At 35.0% G+C, this 23,395-nt stretch overlaps 1 protein-coding gene across 3 annotated transcripts in view; it reads right to left on the minus strand.

Moving 5' to 3' along the window:
* ush (Zinc finger protein ush) overlaps positions 1-23,395 on the minus strand; it is a 427,478-nt gene that overhangs the window by 11,365 nt on the left and 392,718 nt on the right. For all 3 annotated transcript variants that reach the window (XM_072521038.1, XM_072521039.1, XM_072521037.1), the window contains one exon: positions 7,235-9,384. In XM_072521038.1, coding sequence (XP_072377139.1) covers positions 7,235-9,384 — 2,150 coding nt within the window. The remainder of the gene's footprint in view (positions 1-7,234; positions 9,385-23,395) is intronic.

A 23,395-nucleotide genomic window follows, 5' to 3' on the forward strand; every position in this document is an offset into this window, starting at 1 on the left:
AGACATTTTCTAAGAACCATAAAGGAAATGAGAAACCAAAAAAGAAAAATATTTTATCTTGATGAAACATGGATCAACGAGGGTCATACACCAAATAAATTTTGGCAGGATGAAACTGTTACAAGTCAAAGGCGCGCTTTTGTAAATAACTTATCTACTGGTTTAAACCCACCATCAGGAAAGGGACGCAGGCTGATAATAGTACACATTGGCAGTTCAGACGGTTTTGTTGAAGGTGGTTTATTAACTTTTGAATCAACTCGTACCGGTGACTACCATGAAGACATGAACGCTGATGTCTTTCAAGAATGGTTCGAACAAATGATAGATCTTCTTCCTAAGAACTGTGTAATAGTAATGGATAATGCAAGTTATCACTCCAGACTTATAGAAGGACTGCCCACAACCAAGTGGTTAAAAAAAGACTTGCAGAATTGGCTGAGTTCAAAAAATATCACGTACCATCCCGGATCTATAAGAAAGGAACTTTATTCGTTGTGTGCCCTTCATAAAAAAAAATTTAAAAAATACGAAATTGATGAAATTGCCAAAAATCGTAGAATGACAGTACTTAGATCCCCACCATATCATTGTGAATTAAACCCGATTGAACTGGTATGGGCACAGATAAAGAGTGAAGTTTCAAGAAAAAATACCACTTTTAAAATTCATGATGTTAAACAGTTGTTTTTGGAGGCCGTAAATAATGTAAAACCTGAAAACTGGGAAAAGGCAGTAAATCACACTTTAAAGAAGAGGAAAAAATGTGGAAGCTGGACAATATTACTGATAAAATGATCGAGCCAGTTATTATAAATCTTGGTTCTGAAAGTTCATCTTCTGAATCTGATTTGGATTTGTAACAAGTAGCTGTAAGTTTTATATTAATATTTTTATTCATCTATTTAACATACCTTAGACGGTTTTAAAAACTCTTTTTCTCTTTTGTAATTTTTAAAAATTAAAAAAAATGTGAATTTTTTAAAACCCTTTTTAATGTAGGTCAGTCAGTTCTAATATAGTGTGTGATAAAAGAGGTCACTTTTGTTTACATACACATAACACTTTATAACACTGAAATAATTCATTTATTTTTTACAATTATTCAAAGTAATTTTTCAATTAATCTTGAGCACGCCCATGGAGTGGTCGGAGGTACCAGTTATAATTATGCTAATTACTCTCTCGTTCATAAAAATAAACTATAGATTAGAGTAGAGATTTAAGAGAATGAATGTGATGTTTATGTATGTTATGTGTGTTATGTTTTTGTTTTGTCTGTATAACATTTAACTTATGTAATCACATGGTTGTCATATATAAAGTTAGTTTTAAGTGGCGTGGATAAAAATAAATACGTGCTCCTTTATACGTCGTTTAAAAATTCGTTTTGTCTGACCTATATATCACCTTTGAGTGATATCTTTGTATGACCTTTAAGAATGTTCTAAAAGTGGTGTTATATACTCCTCAGCTGCGATTTCTATCAGCTCTGATTTTATTAGTGTTTTTATTGTGGATTTACCCAAAAAAGTATCGGTTTTTAGAACTGTGTCAATCCCATTTTCTTCGAGCAGTTTACAACCTTCCTAATCGGTTGTGGTATACATATTTTGAGTAGTGATCTGGTTTATATTCAATGGTATTGAAGCTTATAGACAGTATTTGGAAATAAAAACTTACTTTTATAATAAAATTCATGTTTGGCTGTTAGAAGAATATGTGTAGTAAACAATAGTAAACAATCAATAATTAAATTAACGATGTGCAGAACAATATTACTAATAATTTGAAAAGTGAATTCTGTTGTTAAAAAAAAACAAACCGATAAAAATGTCACAAAAGAATTATGAAAACCATAAACCACAACGATTCATCGTTCTTCGAGCGTAAAAATTTAAAAATGACAATAAATAAATTTTTTAATGCTTTGATATATTTGTTCGATAAAAAAATATGTTTTTTGTTTGTTACCACACTTTCAATTGCATGCTGTAGTTCGCTTATCGCGTATTTTAATCTGGTTTTAATATTTATCTAAACAATCTCGTAGAGACTCTAAAATATTAATCCTATCGATTATATCCACGTCATTTTATCAACGTGTGGAACAAAAGCATCTAATAAAATTTATTTTTATTTAAAAAAAAATTTTCATTCGGGAAATATGAAAAATCGAATCGAATCTAGTTGTTGATAGGTTTCTATCCTGAATCCCGAGAAGCTATAATTTTTAAAAATACAAAAAGAACTTAATAGGCGTTTGGTATTTGTTCTGACAAAAATTAGAATATTTCCTTTAAGAGGACACAAATTAGATTGTTTTTTGCTGTTAATGATAAAGCCTGTTTTCAAATAATTATTTCAAATACTGAATAGTAGGTTCCCATTTGATTGTTTTAATATTCTACTCAGTGATACAATTGCCATTGAGAATGAATCTAGATATCTAGATAGAATCTAGAATTTCAGATACTGAAAGAATCTAGTATTGATGACAAAGATTTACGCCTAATTAAAAATTTATACTTACAGCAAAGGGCAACTGTACGAGTAGACAACGAAACCTCACAAGAATTCACGATAAAACGGGGAGTACGTCAGGGCTGCATTTTATCACCGACGTTGTTCAATACTTACTCGGAAATGCTGTTCAGGGAAGCTATTGATGGTTTAAGAGAAGGTATAAAAATCAATGGTGAAATCATAAACAATTTAAGATATGCGGACGATACGGTTTTGATTGCTGATAATGCGGAGGATCTGCAAATATTAATTGACCGTGTAGTGGAAGCCTGTGACAGATACGGCATGAAATTAAACTGTAAGAAGACCAAAATTCTTGTAGTAAGTAAAAACGACGTAATACAGCACCAATTCACAGCTAATAATGAACCCTTGAAAATAATCGACAAAATTATATACCTTGGATGCATCCTAAAGAAGGAAAGAATATCTCACAGGAAATAAGATGTCTTATAGAAAAGGCGAGAGCTGTTTTCAATCGCCTCAGGAAGATTTTATGTACTATGCACCTGAACATTGATATATGAACACGAGTCTTGAGATGCTATGTATTTTCTACCCTTTTATATGGAGTCGAAGCATGGACCTTGACGGAGGCAACATCCAAACGATTAGAAGCCTTCGAAATGTGGTGCTACCGCCGCATGCTCAGAATTTCCTATATCCATCATATTACAAACAACCCCGTGATCCAACGTATAAATAAAGATCTGGAAATTATGCGTATCGTGAAAATCAGAAAGATGACATACTTAGGGCATGTGATGCGCAATGAGAAGTATCAACTAATTCAACTAATTTTACAAGGCAAGATAGAAGACAAAAGATCTTAACGGCGCATAAGGACATCGTGGTTGAAGAACATCAGACAGTGGGCAGGAATGACTACCATACATCTATTTAGAGCAGCTGTCAACAAAGTTGTATGGACCAACGTAATTGCCAAACAGAGGATAGGCACCAAAAGAAGAAGAAGAAGAATGAATCTCAATAGCACATAAATTAAACAGTATTTTAACTGTACAATTTTTCTCGTATTACCATCGTTTTTACATTCATAATATCAATTCAAACAATTTCTGTCTCATGGGCTATTTCCTTGGAATCCTTCATCATCATTCTGGCTTTACTACCCTGCGTGGGCCGTAGCCTCCTTAATAATTTTTCTCCAGTATTCCTCCGCCAAGCACATTTTCCCATTCATCGATGTTATCAAGGAACCGTGTTCTGGGTCTTCCTGTTCTTCTCTGACCGATAGGTCTATAAAGGAACGTTTTTCTAGCTAGGTTTTTTTATTCGCATTACATGCACTACCCACTCCTAACCTTTATTTGGTTTCTAGTATATTCTATTAAGTTCGAAGTTGTATTGTTCGTCTTCTCCACACTCCATTGTTAATCACTGCTCCATAGGTTCGCCTTAGTACTGTACTTCACTTGTGCTCTATATTTATCATTCATTTGCAAGCTCTCTGTGAATATAGGTTCAAAAATAGTTTGATATCTTATAGATACCTGTAATTTTTTATCTGTGTTAATGTAAATCGCGGTAACCATAGAATTGATTTAAGTATTTGTATACATGTCATTCTCTTCCCTAACATCTTATCTTATCTGTGTTTCCAGTATTTGTATAATCTTCCCCCGTGTGAAGGTGGGCTGCTCTAGTACAATACTTTCACGGTTTCTCTTGATCGTCGTAAAAGACGACAAATTGGAGCAGCTGTCCGCTGACCATTACCCAAGTCCTATCTTGTCCCTGTGAACTAGTCAATACTACCAACTATCATACGACACCCACTCTTACGTGTCATATACGTCCTGATAGCCAAACCACACCCTAGGAGAAAATCTTCACGAATATAAAAACCAGTGGAGGAAACCACTGAAAACAAACGGATATGCATAGGGCAGGCGGCTATGCATAATTCTAATATTCCACCTCCCCAACTTCAAGGTGTAATACCATCGTGCCAAAGGTGTGCATGGCCCAGGGGTAACATAGTGGGCTACAAGCAATGCTCAAGGAAGATGGCGAACCTGAGGGGAAAATAGCCTTGGCGGGATAAGGACTAACTACGCTACTGGACCGAATAGCACGACCCAACTCGCGGGAAAAAAGATAAGAAGGAAAAAGAAAAATAAAAAAGACGAAAGAGGGAGCAGCGGGGATGAGGGAGAAGGTTGATAGGGGGAGTGAAACAAAGGGATGAAAGTCAAGAGAAGAAAAGCTGGAGGAGAGAAGTGGAAGAAATTGAAGCTGGAAAAAGTGCTAGCAGAATCAGCGGGAAGGATAGGGAAGGAAGAAACAGCAAACCAAGAGAGATGAAGAAATAAAAGGAGGAGAAAAAGAGAAAGAGGGAGGTGAAAACAGACAGAAGAGCGGAAAGAATAAAATGAGGAAGGAGATTCAAAGGAAAGAAAACCAAAGAAAGGAAGAAGAGGAAGCAAGCAACTCGGACAGCGGAAGCTGCTCTGACGATGAATGGAAAAAGCGGAGATCAAGAAAAAGAAAATCAAGCAACAGGACAGAGACGACCAGTTTGGAGGAAGAGGGACAGCCACTGAACTACAAAGCTAGATCAAAGTTCGAGCGTCTCCAGGATATCGTAGAGGAACCCGAGAAACTCATGAGGTAGGTGCCAAATACAAGGCTATCCATAAAGAGGGAGGTCGACATCCTGAGAAATCGGATGCTCGGTTATATCGAGGAAGTGAACGAAAATAAGGAAGAAGATGCACCAAGGAAGTCTGTGTACATGACACCCAGATGCGTGCAGATGAACATGGAACACTCGAAATTTAAGAAGATAGCGACAATAAGGGTTCAAGTAGACCTAGAGAACTTAGAAGGCATTAAAAGAAGGATAGACGCTATCGCGGACAAGATGGCAACATGTAAAGACAAGAATGAAACAATAGAGTTTCTAAATGAAGACTGGCCGGAGCTCTTCAAGGGAACCATAGTAAAAGAAGGAGATCATTTGATCACCTGGCTTCCCTACTCAAAATGTGATGTTGGTTCTTAATTAATATTGATTGCTATTTCTTTTATTTGTGACAGACGCATATTTTTAACTGTTTTAAATTTAACTGTATGTAAACATCTGTATGTACTAACAAATCTCCTCTTTGTTACAGCATCCAGTACCGTGTCGGGTCGTTATTATCGGTAAAGGTAAGAGTATGTTTGTGGTGAAGATGTGAGATGCATAATAGTTTAAATATATAAAACGAGAAACAAAATTACTGATATAATAATTTAAGATCAAATATTAGAATATTTATTAAAGGTAGGGACTCTACAGTGTAATGGTTAGAGAGCGATTTTGATAACTGTGAGATGGGATCATTGACAGTTTCTGGGTCAATAAGGGTGACTAATCTGTGAGTCTTTCGAAACTCTTGGGTAAGTTGTTCGAGGCTGATCCAAGTAATTCCAAAAAGTTGTCTAAAAATTAAATTTTGATATGAAGATAGAGTGGAAATGAAGAAGTGGGATAAAAAAAAAAGATCAACGAAGAGGACGTGAAAAATGTAATCGCTAAAATGCAAGAAAATTACATTATAACAGCACCACAAGTATTGATTAGGAATTATCAAAATTCTTTCTTTAGACAACTTAATGGATAACTAATAGAAACTGTTTGGTGATGGTGTGTATATAAATGTCAGAATGAGTTGGTCGTCGCCGGGACCAGAAGATGTCCGGAGTTATTCATACGAACTAGAGTTGAAAGAATACCAAGGAGGGTCAGTTTACGAGTCGTGGATGTTGATACAGATCAGCAGAATAAAAGATATGGTTCTACTTAGATTTTGTTAAAGGTAAGTTGTAACAGTTTTTTTATTGCTGTTAAAGTGGAAAGACCTGCACTAGTTATTTGAATAGATCTGATTATTTAATTAAAAGTCGTCCTAATGTACGCAAACAAAAAGGTTACTTAACCAATAACGGCACAAAGAGAATAGTTTAAAATAAGCAGCCTATTTGTTCAATTCTGCTATGACAGTGTCTTAAGAAGCTAATATAAACAGTAGAAAATACCAGTTGTATATATAATGTGACTTTTGTTTCTATTAAATCGATTTTTTTGATTTTTAAAACATAACAGGAAGAAACAACACAAATCCACAAGGACAATAACATACACTAAAAATGTAAAACAAGGGGAAGGCCTTATTTTTCGGTGTTTACATTTTGAAAAGTACTTTTTTTAGGCAAGATCAAAAAAGGTATAGATATTTTGTATCATTTAATGCTAATTTACTTTTAACTAATCTTTCTAATATATAAAAATCTAAATAATCATTCCAATTAACATCATAAAGATGAAGAATACTGATAGATTCTTAAAACGAGAGGCAATAAAGACAATAAAGTCAAAACGAGTATGATAAAAAAGACACTTAAAAAGTGCCTCTGTCGTTAATTTTTAGTTTGTTTAGCAATTGCATTGTTAAATTAATCAAGCGTTTGCGCCGACTATTATTTCCTCTTAAGTTATTTGAATATTGTAATAATATTTATCTTAATAATCTACAAAGCTTTAAAACATTACATATATCGACATATCAATGTCAGTTTATCGAGGTGTGGAACAAAAGAATCTAACAAGAGATGCAAATGAATCTCAATGTCCGTATTAAATCATCACGATGATCGACAATCGTTGAATAATTCATGTAAACATGCCAGCTAAACTCACCTGTAAATCGGAAGATCTCTTATCGAAGTGCATTCGAATGTGCGTCCTCATTCCTCTTAAGGTGTTTCCTTTGTATCGACAGATAGTACACCTGTACGCTTTTACTCCAGTATGAGATTCCATGTGCCTCTGGGCCGCACTAGCCGTGGGACTGACGACGTCACAACAAGGACATTTCCATCCTGTAAGGGTGGCCGCGTGGGGGATGCACTGGTGGCCCGGTTCAGCGATTCCCTTGCACTTGCCGCATTTTCTCACCTCGGTGTCGCCGCGCTTTAGACAATAGTAAGCTTGATGGGCGTTTAGGTTGTCCAAAGAAGTGAACTTGATACCACATGCCAAACAGATGAGTTGTTGGTATTGCGCAGCTGGGCTGGTGGTTTCGATACTATTAGGACTCACCGGAGGGCTACCGGAGAATTTGGAGAGGTTTTCGTCCTGGCTGCGGGCCGAGCAGTAGTGCTTTTTGTGAATAACGTAGTTTTCGAGCTTGCAGAACACTATATTACAGTCTTTACATTTAGAAACGCCTTGCTTCACAAGCACTTGAGGCATTACTGCGGGCAGAGAAGGTTCTAGTCTCATTTGAACTTCGGGTGGAAGGAGGGGTAGAGATCCTCTCATTAGTAATGGATGTAATGAGGGATTTCCTTCAAAGTGTTGAAAATTGTTTACTTCTGGACTTGTTCTCGATTTTTCTTGCGTCGGTTTTAGCACAGATCTAAGTCTCTTGGGGCTGCTGCTTCTTGAAGCTTCATCTTTGATTTTCGGCGAAGGTGACGATTCACAATGGGAGACTGGTGTGGTTGGCGGCGAGTTTTGTGAAGAAGGAACAGATTTGCTCTTGTCAGGAGTCAAAGATTTATTGGGAGTGTTCCTTCCTCGATCTTCAGAAAAGTCGATAATCAGATCATTATTGTCAGGAGATTTTCTTACACTTAAGTCTAATGGCGCCGAGGAAGTTTCCCGAACAACAGGTGGTTCTTTGGCTTTACTATCGTTTCTATTACCTTCAGATTGCTGCTGCTGATATTGATTAAGCAAAGCACTCGTCATTGGTTGAAGAGTACCATTAGGAAGCAAGAAGCATGGGGTATCGGGGTTTGGAAGCCCCGAAGCAACAGAAAGGGCTGGAAAGACGCTCGCACTTCGAAACAGTGAATATGGCACAATTATTATAGGATTGGTTGGTAAAGCCAAGAAAGGTTGCTGCGAAGCGTTTTGCGACGAAGGTGAAGAGGGAGATCTGCAGGGTCTAGAGTCAATGGGTGAAGTGGGGGACGATCCAGACGTACTTGACGAAGCTTTTGTTGTCACCACTTGTGGTTTTATCGTATGCCTTGAATTACAATAGTGTAACTTATGGGCACGATATGTCTTCTGGGAACTAAACCTAATATCGCATTCTGCACAGTAGCGATCAGTACTATTAGTGCTGCTCTCTCCGTTTGGCGTAGTTACTATGTTCAGGGGACTAGGACTAGGAGATACTGTGTGCATTCTCATGTGACGGTTCAAGCTGACCTTCTTATCGGCGCTGTACGAACAATGGGTGCAGGTATATTGTTTACCGGTGCGGATGTTTTTCTGAGGGGGTTCTGATACGTCAGCATCGGATTGGTTTCCATTTGGATCGGTAACTGATTTCGAGTCATCGTCAGTTGCAGCTTTATTTACACGATGCGAGCAATAGTACGTTTGATGTGCTTCTAAAGTGCTTATAGATGAAAATCTGATCCCGCAAGGAGAACATTGAAATATTGGAACTGTTTGCTGCCTCGTTTCCACAGACTCGGTTTGCGGTTCTGCACCAGGAATTATATTCGGCAGAAAAAATCCCCTTGACACCAAAGCAGTTTGTAAAGCTGGTCTAAGTGCCGTTAAATATCCACTGGAAAACTGGGAAACTTCAGATTCCACTTTGGGGTTAGTCAAAGTGATGGGCTGGCTTTGTAAGGCGGGATCGGTCGCCAAGTTAGCTTTTAACCGTATTCTAGGTGTTTTTTCTTCCGTTTCATTCTTCACCGAAATTTGCGTACTTTCCTCGGCGGGTTCTTCTGGAGTTGCTGTCTTCGGCGGGGGCGATTTCGATGGTGGGTTTGTCGAAGCGGCGTTGTCGGCTGGGTCGCTATTCCAGTCTTCGACCTCTCCTGTAACAACAAAAAATAAATATTAAAGAAAAAAAAATACACAAAATTAAAATTTAAATAATAATTTTCAAATCAACTTTAATTTTGACGCCCCAAATAAACGTTTTAAAGAATTGTTGCTTCAAAAGCTTAAGGCACACCCCTTGTATCTATATGCAGTAAGTTTTTTTGTTTGTGTCATAAGGACACGCAGACCTTTTAGAGATTTAAATTAAATTTGATTTTACATGTGTTCGATTTGAATTTAGTTCAGTGCCAAATCGTTATACTTATTAGTGATCAAACATTAGACAGAAATCAATTAGTTAGTATCACTGATACAGTTTATATTAAAGTAGCAACACGACCTGGGTTTAATTTATTAGTGTTAATTTGTACAATAAATTAAAAATTATAATCCGCCATTCTCTTGTTGGAAAAGTGTACACAAAAAATCAGTTAGGCTAATGCAGCGACAGCCTGACATCACATGGCGATCCTGTTTATGAAGAATAAGAATCATCTGACCTATCGCAAAGTAAAATAAGAGGGAAAAATGATCAACAATCAAAATAAGGGAAAAAAAGAACACATATTCATCAATCAGGCTGGCAACAGTGCAGGTAACACAGCTCAGACTAAATCAGAAAAAAAAAATGTCAATTCCGGAGATACTAATAGTAACAGTGTTCGGCCTAGCCATTATCTTCGTCGCTCGTATGGACGCTATAGAAAGGATGGAAAAAGCAGCTGAGACAGGAAATTCGCCAGGAGATCTCCGAACCAATGAAACTACTTAAGCTGGACGCCTGATATCCATGAGCCACTCATTAGAGGAACAACCAGAGACAAAAGTGTGCACAGGGATTGTGAGTAAAAACCAGATTTCGTTTTTTATTATGATACCACTTTTTTACTATACATTTTGCATAGAACAAAGTACATATTGAAAATGAAACAAATTCAAAAGCAAAATTACAAAAATTGTGTATTTAAAAAGGTTACTAATATAGTTTTTATTCATTTTCTTTAAGTAGACAGTCCGTAGTGCTGATGTTCTCTCGACAAGTCGTTTACCTTAGGTGGTCTCCATTCCAATAGCGTTTTTGTCCACAAACAAAAGAAAGAAAAAACTAATACGAAATGATTAAGATCTTATGATAATATATGCGCCAAATATCTACGATATAAATTGAGCTCATGTATTGAACTGTAAACTGTGGCTATTGGTATACAATGTAAGAAATAGATTTTTTCTTATGCGAAAATGTTGAAATGTGTCCCCAAGACTAGTACTTAGAAACATGATTTCGATAAGGTCCGTGGCGAGTGAGTCTCTGCGATGGTGGCGAATGATAAGCAATAAAATACGTGCCAGAATTCACGAGTTACGGCCAAAAGAGAAGAAGAATTAAATAGCAAACAGGTTGTTATAAATGCATCGGTGATAAGAGGGAGATGTACACGGATCGGGCATGTCGAAACTCTACTTTAATGAAGCAGTCTATCAGAGAGCGTCCTACGCGGATACTTCATGCTAACCACATCGCATCCTCCGCATTAAATGCATAGTGTCTTCGTTCTTCACTTAGATTTAGATACAATTGATTTGTTGGCCGGTCCCAGTCGAGGAAATATAACGGGAACATTGCCAATCGTTGGCAGTTGTTGATTTTTTTTTTAACAAATCGAAACCATCGATCAAAATCGTACTTAGGTTAGGCCATGAATTATCTTATATGCACGCAGTAAATAACGTGGCATTTATGGCTTGCAATTGATAATAAAAAAGGGGTGTTCAGTATAGCAAAAATAAACGAAGATTTCTGCAACAAGGACGTAAACGTAAACAGATAGACGCAAAACATTGTAAATTGTTGATAAACACTCTAACCATGAGATGAAGAGTCTAATGAATTATCCACTTGCCATTTCGATAGTGTCAACCGTCAAAACGAGTAGCTTTTCATGAAAAAAAAAAAAATAATGCTACAGGATTCTTCTAATTACAGCCAATTAAACACTGAAATGGTAAGAATACAAACCAAATTCAATATTATTATTAAAAATCTCAAATCCATAGGTGAGATAGACGAACGATTTGTTTGTCGAACAAATCAGGAATGTTACAATCCCTCAAACCTATATACTTATATCCCTAGATGCAGTATCGCTTTTCAAGAATATTCCTCTCAACCTAATCATTAAATCTCACTACTACTCTCACTTAGTAGAACCAAATATCACACTAAGTAAGAATAATTTCGTTAATCTGATCGACTTAATTTTTTCTAATATTTACAGCTGGTTCCTACAAAACTAATACGACTCTTAAAGTAGTTTGTAGAAAATTGAGTAGTGTGTTTTGAAGGATAAATACTTATTATTTACATACTGTCAATTTCATTGTCAAATCTTAAAATTTGTCAGATATCTTATTCTGTTCAACCTCAAAAAATGGCTCCACATGCTAGCAAAGAATGAAAAGCAAGAATTGTAACGAAACTAAAAGATGGTTGGTCACTATCTGCCATAGCGAACCATTTCAACTTAAGCAGAACAACAGATTTTAATATTAATAAAAGATGGAGAGAACAAGAACCTCTCGAAAGAAAGCAAGGTTCCGGAAGACCAAACATATCTACCGCTCATGAAGATGGTACGATTTTGAGATCAGAAGAGAATCTTTTTAAAGATGCAAAAACTGCAAGTTTTTATAGCATAGATTCCGGGAAGAAAGACAACAACTTGGCGCAGAATTGAAGCATCGCGTCTTAGGTACCGAACTGCAGCAAAAAAACAAACTCTTACACTACAACAGAAGCAATCAAGACTTATATTTGCTTTAAACCATCAGCTACAAAATCAAGATTTTTGGAACAGGATAATATTTACAGATGAAAAATTTTTCAATCTTCTAAAAAGGGCAAAATTGGGCTTTATAGACGAGATAATAATAGATGTAATCTTCTACATGTTGATAGATATCAAGCAGCTGGTCATTTTAGCGGCAATGTATGGGGATGGATTTTATCTAGAAGAATGGGAATGGTATGGTGTATTGATGACAGGGTTGTTGGGCAAACTTATCTGAATATTCTAGAAAACATCATGTTTCCCGGTTTAGAACAGTTGTATCCAGAAAATAATTTTATCCTCCAACAAGATAATTGTCCTGTTTACACTGCAAATATAATAAACCAGTGGCTACAGAATAACAATATCGAAACCTTACCATGGCCCAGCTACAGTCCAGATTTAAACCCAATCGAGAATGTGTAGGGGGTTATTATAAAACGGTTGTATCGGCGTAATTTTATACCTCGGCGTAGATTTGACAAACGCCTACAATTTACCGTTGAGACTGAGTAAGAACAAAGTGATAAGGCATTAAGGTGATAAGAACGACTGACTGGAAGATTTATAAATTATTTCTCTTAGCTTTCAAAAAGCCAAAAACAGGCACTGTAGTGATGAAGAACAGGATTTTACACATTGGCAATATTTTTGTAAAAAAGAATTTAAAAACATACAACGTATTTTTAAATAACGGCTATCACCGTAAAATTCTTTAACAACTAATCTACAACTCAGCCTTATATGACGGAAAATGAGATAATATGTAGATAACATATTCTAAATAAGAGTCATCACATTTATCAACTTTCTTGTTTTGAATGTGATGTATATAGGGCAAAAATCGCAGTAGATAAAACAAAGAATACCGCAGCACAAAAGTGATTGCAAAACAAAGAAAACTTCTTGTGTAGTAGCACACGATTCCAACACAACACACCACACATTTAATTTAGCAGATGTCAAGATCATGGATATAAAAAATAACTATAAAACTATAAAATAACTATAAGACTGTTTCTCGAAATGTACCACATAAACAAAAACAAAAAGTCAAATAATTATGACATACACTTGCAAGTTGAAAGAAAATATTGTGAATGTTAGGTTATATCTAACTGTTAGTTCATTTTATAGTATGTACCTCATGAAGTTGAAAATATAAATAATCAACAAAATATCGAACTGATGAAATAAATGTAGTTTCAATTTAAGCCGCAGACCGCAGTCCCGAAATTTCAACACGATTCCGTAGTGTTATAAAGTATACTTGCACGGTAGATAATTACGAAGGATTTCGAATGCGATTCGAGTTTTCAGATACTTTCGGATCTGTACTTGTATATTATCGCCGAGAATATTATACATAACACAAACAATATTTTTTTATAAATTCTCTTTGTTAGTAATAATTTGTCCTTCTAATAGTAACCTAAGAATTAGTAATTGCGATAGAAGATAATAACGTGCCGATGATTATTGGAAGAAACATTTTATCTATTGTCGATGGAGTTTTTGATTACTCACAATGGAAACCAGATAAAATCAGTGTTTAACAATAAAACCAACAAGCGATTATCAATATTGTGAATCAGAAAATCGAGAAAACATAATTTTATTGATAATTAAAAACAGATAATGGTACTCCATATTTCCATTTATATATATTTTTTGTTGTATATAATAATAAAAATAAAAACACTTATTTTGATGTGTCAGAGGTAAATTTATCGAACTGAAAAACCATATTCTGGTATTTTATTTGTAATTGTAGATGTTGGTATTAACATAGTGCTATCATTATGCCTTATGTGTGCTTTGTTAGAGACTCTTATAAAATTAATTTTAGATAATGAAATGAACAAGCAGTAATAATAAAATCGTCCCATAAAATGAACGTACTTAAAATACTGACAAATCCCCTTTAAATAGCATACTTATAAATAATAATAAATATAATACGTTGTCAATTCAATAAATGCATCATCAGTTCCTCACGTAAATTGCTGGTTATTGTCTACTGCATCCTTCAGCTTACACACACAGTAAAATCTATGTTACGCAAGTTCTATGTAGTCATGTTCTACTTTCCATAATGTAAAAATAATTTTTCCGCAACTCAATTCAGTATCTTTCATAATAAGATAAACTTTCTTAAAAGGAAAGACAGTTAAGATTTGATTTCACGTACTGTCACGTACGTCTGTATATCCGCTTATACGTATTTCATCCTAAAAGGAATCTTCGGAGCGGCTATTTACAGAAGCTTTGAACGTAAAAACAATCTGTCCTGTCGAAAAAAACTTGAAAATAAGATCCCTTGTCCTGGTTTAGAATATAAGAGGAATGTAGTCACAATAATTTAGATATCTGTTATTCAAATAAACTGAATGGTGGTCTCGGCACTAGCCCAACCTTGAATAAATGGGGCCTCCGTACAAACTAAGGCACAAAAGGGGCCCCCATACTAGGATGAGAAGGGCCTCCATATTAGGATAAAAGTGGCCTCAATTAGGAGGAACTTGGACTCCCAATTGGAATAAACAGATGTCTTTCAGATCTGGAGGCAAAAGGGAAAAAAACAAAATAATTGAAAATGTATGCCTTTTATACACACAAAAAATTGCCTGAGCAAAATACCAGTTCCGAATTTGATTGAAATAATAGAATTCTTGAGTGGCATTTTCTATTTTTTCTGCAATGGGAACTCATTGGTTTTTTCATGTAGTTGTTTGTCAATAAGTTCTTTGGTGTGTATACTTATTTAATCAGATATAAATCTTTCTACAATGTGTTTTAGAGCAGTTATCAGTTGTTATTTATTTCCCTTATGTCTAGGTTTTGAAGGAAGCCCTTTACATATTCTGCGTATTACGAAAGTTTTTCGTGGAATGTCCACTTACTTCGTTAGCTTCGTCCTCGTTACAAGTTTGGTTCTTTATCTTTTAAAATTTAATACTGCTTTTTTAATAGGTAATCCTAATTAACATTGTAAATTGTAAAATTGTAGTAAATATAGTGTTACAACACGATATTAACTGGAAAATTGTGCCCTCGTAATTGTACGTCTCTGATTTTCGTTATGGCAAAATAAATTTTTGCTCGTATGATTGGATAATAAATACACGAACAATCCCGAATGAGGATAGACCGCATCGCAAATCTCATTCTCCGATATATATAACAACAAGTCGAGCTCTGGCCGCATGTTCGCCTTGCGATATTTCTGTTCATAACTGATAAGAGCAGCTTTGATGAATATAAATAAAGTGGTGGCGGCAATGCTATCGCAGCGATGCAAGGGGCAGCCCTGCCGCCCCGACCGCCCCCTTGTGGGCGGCCGACATCCCCGAGCCAAGGATATTTAGATATTCTAATAGTGGTGGAGCTGCCAGATAACATGTATACTAGTGCTGGTCTGGAGCGATAAGCGTCTCGACGGAGAAGTCTGCCACTGATAAAGACGCTTTGCGTCGCTGCTGTTCTGTTTCTTCGAAGCGATAACACTGGATATCGGCCGCACCGCAAACAGAGAGAGCACGAGAAAGATTGCGAGTTTTCGGGGGCAGATGCTGCAAGTTTTAGATCGAGGAGAATATGAGTGAGTGGCCTCTGCGACAAAAATAAAAAAAATTTATTTACTTTTTTGTTTTCTTTGGAGATATTGTAAACAGGGTATACTTTTGTGCCCTTATTCTCATAAAAACAACAAATTAACTTATTTTAAATAATTATAATATATTTATTACGGTTTAAAGCGCTTAGTTAGTTGCATTTTTGTCGACTTTTTCCTTGTACTTCTACCTTAAAAATTTTTCGTAATTTTCGGCTCATCTTTCTAATTTTTCATGAATTGCACTTAATAGATTTTCCTCTTAATCTTTATAATTATTGGTGTGGTATTATGCTCGGTTTGTTTTTGTTTTATTTCTTAGTAGAGTAGAAGTTTCTGATTTGTTTATTTTTAAAATATTTTTCCATATGTCTCTATTTCTGCTCTAAGAACTTTTTTCTTGAGACAATTGTTAACATAAGACACAACCACATCTGGATAGAAGTGGCAGCTTCTATGTGTTGCGTTCTGCACATACGATGTCCTCAATTTAACAATTGGGATCATCTGAGAGGAAAGAGAAGATATTCTGTTCAATCCAGAATTCGCTGGTTTCTCCCTTTCACATTGGGTATGTATATTAAAATAAAAAATGAAAGCCAGAGGACTATATAAAACTCTATTTTAAAAAGAAGTGGAATTAAACATAAATATTCATAACCAAACATACAATTTATAACTAGAGTTTAAACAAACTTAAATATGAGTTACTATGAAATGACACCAAAAGATAACTATTTAAGGGATCGAACATTGATGGCTCAAACAAAGCGACAACTACGACGTATTTAACAACCAAAAGACAAACCTGCCATAGCCGCAAACATACTATACATAAAAAGATAAAAGACAAATTAATAATATTACAAAAAAATACAACCTAATTACGGATACATATGTCAACGTTGTAAAAACAAATAATTAATGCGGTGCATACAAATAATTAATACAAATATTAATACAGAACTCAGATGAATTATAATTGGTGTTGTAACAAAATACAAATATATAATATAGTAAATGACACAAAACAAATGCAAAATGTTCAATTGAAAATGTTCAATCGCGATCGCGGCACAACTCAGATAATTGTTCTAAGCAAATATGAAATCTATATACCAAGTAACGTACTTGATATATGCAGCCACATAGATAAATGGTGTATTGTACCTTACACAATGATGGATATGATAGTTGATAATGCACATTCCACCCCAATTGCATGTAACGTCTGTCCCGGTCACAGGACAGTTGTGAAGTGTCTCAGGTACCTTTAACCCACACACATACACATCTGTGTTGGTTTGAAGATAAAATTCGACTATGATTTTTAGATGGTCCCTTATCTCATACACACATTGGTGTTATTTCGCAAATGGCTCGTCTTGTAAATTAGTTCTTAAAACCGCTGTGCTCTTGTACACGCAATCTCGTTTAAATATACTACGGGGAGAATCAAAATTAACAAAAAGTCTGTTAATATTTAATAAATGCTTATATATCGTTGCGAAACTGCAACACTATGCCCTAGAGCATTATTTTAAAGGCATAGCATCCGGCTTTTAAGTTTTGGTGTGGTTTTTTGATAAAGATCAGAAATTTTGTTAAGGTTCATATTCAAACCATAATGGATACTAGTGTCATAAACTATTTGAACCAATATTTGTAGGCCGTTTATGCTTTCTGTCAGCTGCACGGTGTCATCCGCATGTCATATATATTGCTTATAGGAATACCATTAACTACTCTTCTAGCTGTTTTATCGTGTATCGCGCAATGCTTCTCTCACAATGACTTCTGAATACATATTTAACAAAATTAGTAAAGCTTCACAACCCTTCGTGTTTGATCTTGCTATTTTGGTATATTAGTTATATATCTTGACATTTCATACGTATCTTTTTCGCTCCGCGTCTTTTTCAGTACATGACTCCTTACTTTCTATGTTGTTTATCCTTAGGCTACTTACTTTGGCTTTATTTCGGCCGTCAATTATTGCTCTTTTAACATTTTTATCATACTATTTGATTTGCCGTTTTTGAATACGCTTGATAGTCGATTAATATATAAACCAACGGCGTAAAACAATAATACGAGCAATATGTTATTAATATTATAAACGTGATACAAAGGTGAAAAATATCTAAATACATATGGAAATAAAGTAAATTATCAATAAAAACTCAATTAATTAATAGTTAAATGAATACCTTGTTAAAAAAAGGCACACAAAATGCACATAAATACGAGAAATAGTTTAACAACAAACAATTGTAATTCAATGAATAATTGTAAAATAATGTAACAATTTTACACCAGTAAACCTACTGGCGTATCAGCAACAATGTAATGTATATTATTTTGTACTTTTACCACGTGGTACGGCTTTGGGTGGCAAGCAACTGCGGGTAGTTTTCGGATGTAGCTCTATCTTGGACGTAAATGTGGTTGGTTACTTATATGTGACCTTGTGTAAACAACACAATTTAGATATTTAAAGCGAAATGTAAGCAGAAGCAGAGAAGTAGATTAGTAAGTATTGCTGACACCATTCGTAATGTAGCACGCAATCTGCCTTGTTGGGTGGAACTTTCTAAAACCTCATGGTTCACCATACAGAGGGATGTCAACTGCAGCAGCATAGTAGATATGCAGAATTCAATAGCTGCTTAGAACTACAACGGGCTTGATCCCGACACCTCCACCAACCCGAAAGCTACTCATTCAGCAACAATACATCCAGCCAACATCAGAATATATGAGCAAGTTATCCTGTCAACTACACGAAGTCATAAGTATCAATTTTAAAATTTTTGTAAAACTGTAGGCAAGATTTATTTTGTTTTTGATTTAATATGTAAAATAAATATGATTAGTTAATATCTTAGTTTATTTTTTTCAGTCAAACTCATTTTTCAGATTTATTTCTAAGATAAGATGTTCTTACACCCTAGAGACATTATTTTTATCATTATACATTGGCTCCCAACTTTCAGAGCTAGTTATATTGTTACCCATTGGCACCCAATGTTTCTGATGGGTCGTTCGATAGTTACAAAGTTATCCAATAAATTAAAACATTACAATCTGTATTTTTTTAAAATGTGAATCAAGGAAAATCAGTTAGGCTAACGTAGGAAGAGCCTGACGCAGCAATAGTTTATACAATTTTGCGAAACTGCAACAATGGCTTTCATATGTTGAGCTCCTATTAGCACATGGTATATCTTTATGACTTTCTTTATGGTCAAAGTAAGTCTCATGATATAAGTAATACCAGATGCTAATACTATAAATGAAAGAAATACATGGACTATGGATTCAGCAAGTATTGACTGATTGATTAACTATGATAACACAATATAATTTTTCATAATGACATTGGCGCTTTAAATTGGCCATTTGACTGTACTCTTGATCGCCACATTTTACTGTAGGTAATTTTTATGGCATTCAGAAGACCAGTCGTATACAAAGTGATTTTTTAATTGTAATCAATAGACTTCGGCAAATATGCATATTGCATATTTTGCATATTGTGCATATTTTATGCAAATATTTCATATTTTGGCATATTTGTATAAAAGTTTGCATAAAGTGCATAAAAGTTCAGATTTTTATACTGTATTTGAAAATTTTTAAACATACCAATTTATTTCAATTCTTGTATAAAATTTTGTAGTCATTTTAATCAAGAAATTATCTAAGTACGTAATCTCTACAGGTACAAAACATTTACAATTTCAAAGAAGATCAATTTAAGTAGCCCTCAACATTCTTAGAAAGTCTCGGTCACTGAGGCATTCAGTTATTGGATAATCGCTAAGGGTTCGCTCATTTGCATTTTATCGTATATATATGTATATGTATAGAAGTATCTAATATTTTCTATTAAATATCTAATATTTCATACATACAGGGTATGTATGTTTCCAAATGACACTTACAACGTAACTGACTGTAGATACTTCTCGAAAAATTGAACAAAACGATATAGTTAATGAGGGGTCAAACTTATTTACTTTTCGAGATACAGGGTGTTAAAATTAAAAAAAATTAAATTCTTTTAGTTAATAACAACAATAACTTTAAAACCAATAAACGTATTTACTTGAAATTTAGTACTCGTAGGTTGTTTTTAAGTGAAAAATAGCTTCCTTTAGTGAGAAAAAATTGTCCATGGTACAATACAATGGTGTGTATTTAGAAAAATTTTTCACCTTTACTTTTTTTTATGAAGTCAGCTATTCTAAAACACAATTCTTTTTATTGTAATTGAATTAACAAAAAAAAAACTTTTGTTGAATTTTAAAATAAGTTATATGATGTACTAATGGTTAGTAACAAAAACTAATTTGTGGATTAATACTGCAATTAAAACACTTAGCGAGTGTTTTTTTTTTCCAAACCAGTTATTTGATTAACCAAAAACACCTTGTATATTTTTATATTTTAAAGGTTGGGTTAAAATAAAGGTTTTTATTTTTATTTATAGATAGCATGTGAGAAGAAATTTCAGATAGACCAACATGTGAGAACTGCTTCACACATTGCAAAAAAAAGGAAAAATAGGAGGAAAACATCAAACTTCAATGGCTAAATGTTTCCAATCTACTTCAAAAAAATTAGATGAGCAAGAAACTTTTAATGAAAACTTGTGTCGCGCATTAGTGTCTGCAAACATACCGCTTTCAAAATTAGCAAATGTAAATTTTAGTTCGTTTCTAAAAAAATATTGCAAACTTAATGTTCCAAGTGATCGGTCTCTAAGAAGAAATAATGTGAACGGGCTATACTCGTCGGTGTTAATTAATATTAAGGAAGAAATTGCAGATAATTATTTTTACATATCTGTAGACGAAACCACTGATTCCTCAGGAAAGTATATTGCTCATTTATTGATTGGTGTTCTTAAAGAAGATACCTTACCAAAATCTCATCTTATTTCATGCCAGCAACTTGAGAAAACAAATGCTTTAACAATTTCGCGTTTTATACAAGAAACATTAGCAACTTTTTTTCTTCCGACAACTATTCCGTCTAATAAATTACTGCTTATTTTATCGGATGCTGCTCCTTATATGGTGAAAGCAGGACAAAATTTAAAAATATTTTTCCCAGATTTAATACATGTTACTTGTGTAGCGCATGGATTAAACAGAGTTGCAGAGGAAATACGAAAAAAGTTTCCTCTTGTAAATACCATGATATCCAGTGTCAAAAAAGTATTTCTTAAATCTCTTATAAGAATTCAACTTTATAAAGAAATGCTACGTAACATTCCTCTTCCACCACAACCTATTTTAACGCGATGGGGAACATGGTTAGAAGCAGCTAATTTTTATGCAGATCATTTTGTTAAAATAAAGAACATAATTGATACGTTAACAGATGAAAGTTCCCAATCTCTTTTGGATTCTAAACAAACTTTTCAGAGTAACTTGCTTCAACAAGAACTTTCATTTATAAAATCAAATTTTAGTTTTGTTCAAAAAACAATTACTCAGTTAGAATCACCAAAACTGTCATTGTTCGAAAGTACAGCATTAATAAAAGAATTTGCGTCATGTTGTCGGAACGTTAGAGGTAATATTGGAAAAGATATTTTAAAAAAATTTGAAGCTACTATGGAAAAAAATAAAGGTTACCATATTCTTTCTGAAGTAGTCAGTGTTCTAGCTGGAAATATTTCGGAAACAATTAATTTAGAACCAAATGTTTTGGTTAGTTTGAAAAATGCTCCCGTTACATCAGTTGATGTTGAACGAAGTTTTTCCATATATAAATATATGTACTCAGACAGAAGCCACAAGTTTTTGTTAGAAAATTTTGAACACCACTTGGTCATTTATTGTTACCATAATTCTAAATAAGTTTATTCATACTTAAAAATGATGTAGTTACTTAAAATAAATGTAAATCTTAATGAATAGTAGGAAATATTTAGTTATGTACACTTTTTTTTTAAATAAAATTGTTACTATTTTACGATTTTTTTATTTATTTGTATGCATATTTTGTAAAATATTTGCATATTTTCGGGTAAACACGTGCATATTTATGCGCATATTTTCTACATTTTTATTTGCATATTTGCCGAAGTCTAGTAATCAACAATCTCTATTACTACACACTAAGCAAAGTAGACTACACTTAAAAATGTAAGATCTATCTATTCGCAAAACTGATTTGAATTTCTCAGTGTAGAGTTTATCTAATGAAAGCCAGTCGCCGCTCAGTCTAAGGCAGACAAGTGCATTTGCTCGCACAACGGGCCAGGTATACCATCGCATTCGCAACAACTTACGAGAATGCTGATTGCCTATCTCACTTACACAGGGTTACGACAGGAATCTCTAATGACGTAGGAGTTTATGCATATATTGTTTCGAAGTGTCTGAAATTCGCTAATTCTGTACACGTTTGCGTTGCTGCACCAACGGCAAACGTTTCATAAAGCATCCGATTGGAGTTAAGTATTTCTTTGGCTTCGACTTCCCCATGTGTCTTCTGAAAATTCTACAATTTATTCTGTTTCGTCCTCATTTTTTGCTTGTAGATGACGAGTCGGTCATATTAATTACTTTTGCATTGTTACATAATCACAGAAATGTTGTTTCTACAAAATAATTAACTATTCACGTCAATATATACGATGTATCAAAGTTTACGCGATAATATTGATAAAAAACTAAGAAAATATTTTACAGGGTGTCCTAATTTGTTGTAGAGTTGGATAGTAACAAACTTCTTTTTTTCTTTCTATTGTTTTTGGGTTTTGTCAGCTAAGTGGCTATTTCATTCCATTCAGATCTCTCTTTTCCCCTTCTCCTAAATCCTTTTACATTCATCGTTTTCAAGCCATCCGCCATGTTGTCCAACCATCTGGTTCTAGGCCTTTCTTTCTTTCGTTTGCCTGTTGGTTTCCATTGTACCATTTTCCTAGTTCCTTTTGTGTCTTCTAACTCTTCGTTCGGCTCGCGGAGATAAGAATACGGCCGAGGCAAGAAGGCCCTGCCTGTCGTAAGAGGCGACTAATGGGTAGGAATCGAGAGGTGGAGAGCCGTCGCCTGAGGTGTCGGGTTTGTAGAAACGCACATGGTCGCTTAGGCGACACGGTCACCGGTCTACATTCCTAGTATCCGAGACGAGACTCTCGTGGGACCACTCTACTCTCATTCCAAAAGAGCCTGGCGAGGTTGAACGAGCTGGCCTAGTGTCAGGCGTGGTATGGGTGCCCCGGCACGTACACGTCGGGAGATTCAAGAGTGGTAGAGGACAGATCCTCGGCGGCGACCTGTCTACGTGCGAGGTGGAAATTCCTCTGCCTGCTTCGCTTATCCGCCCGTGGGTGGGATAACGGGTAGGTGAGGTAATCGCAACACAGGTACTACGGGGAAGGTGGAGCCCCATGAAACGTTTCTTGCATACGTGGCATGGCACCTTCACTTTGAAGTTGGACTCGTAGGGGCAGTGGATTCGTTAACGGTAGTATAGCCGACAGGCCAGGTAGACCAGGGTCCTGCCAAATTTTATTTGGAGGGCACAAAGCATAGCAATGTG

Source organism: Diabrotica undecimpunctata, chromosome 1 (genome assembly GCF_040954645.1).
Source record: "Diabrotica undecimpunctata isolate CICGRU chromosome 1, icDiaUnde3, whole genome shotgun sequence".
Classification (NCBI taxonomy): Eukaryota; Metazoa; Arthropoda; class Insecta; order Coleoptera; family Chrysomelidae; genus Diabrotica; species Diabrotica undecimpunctata.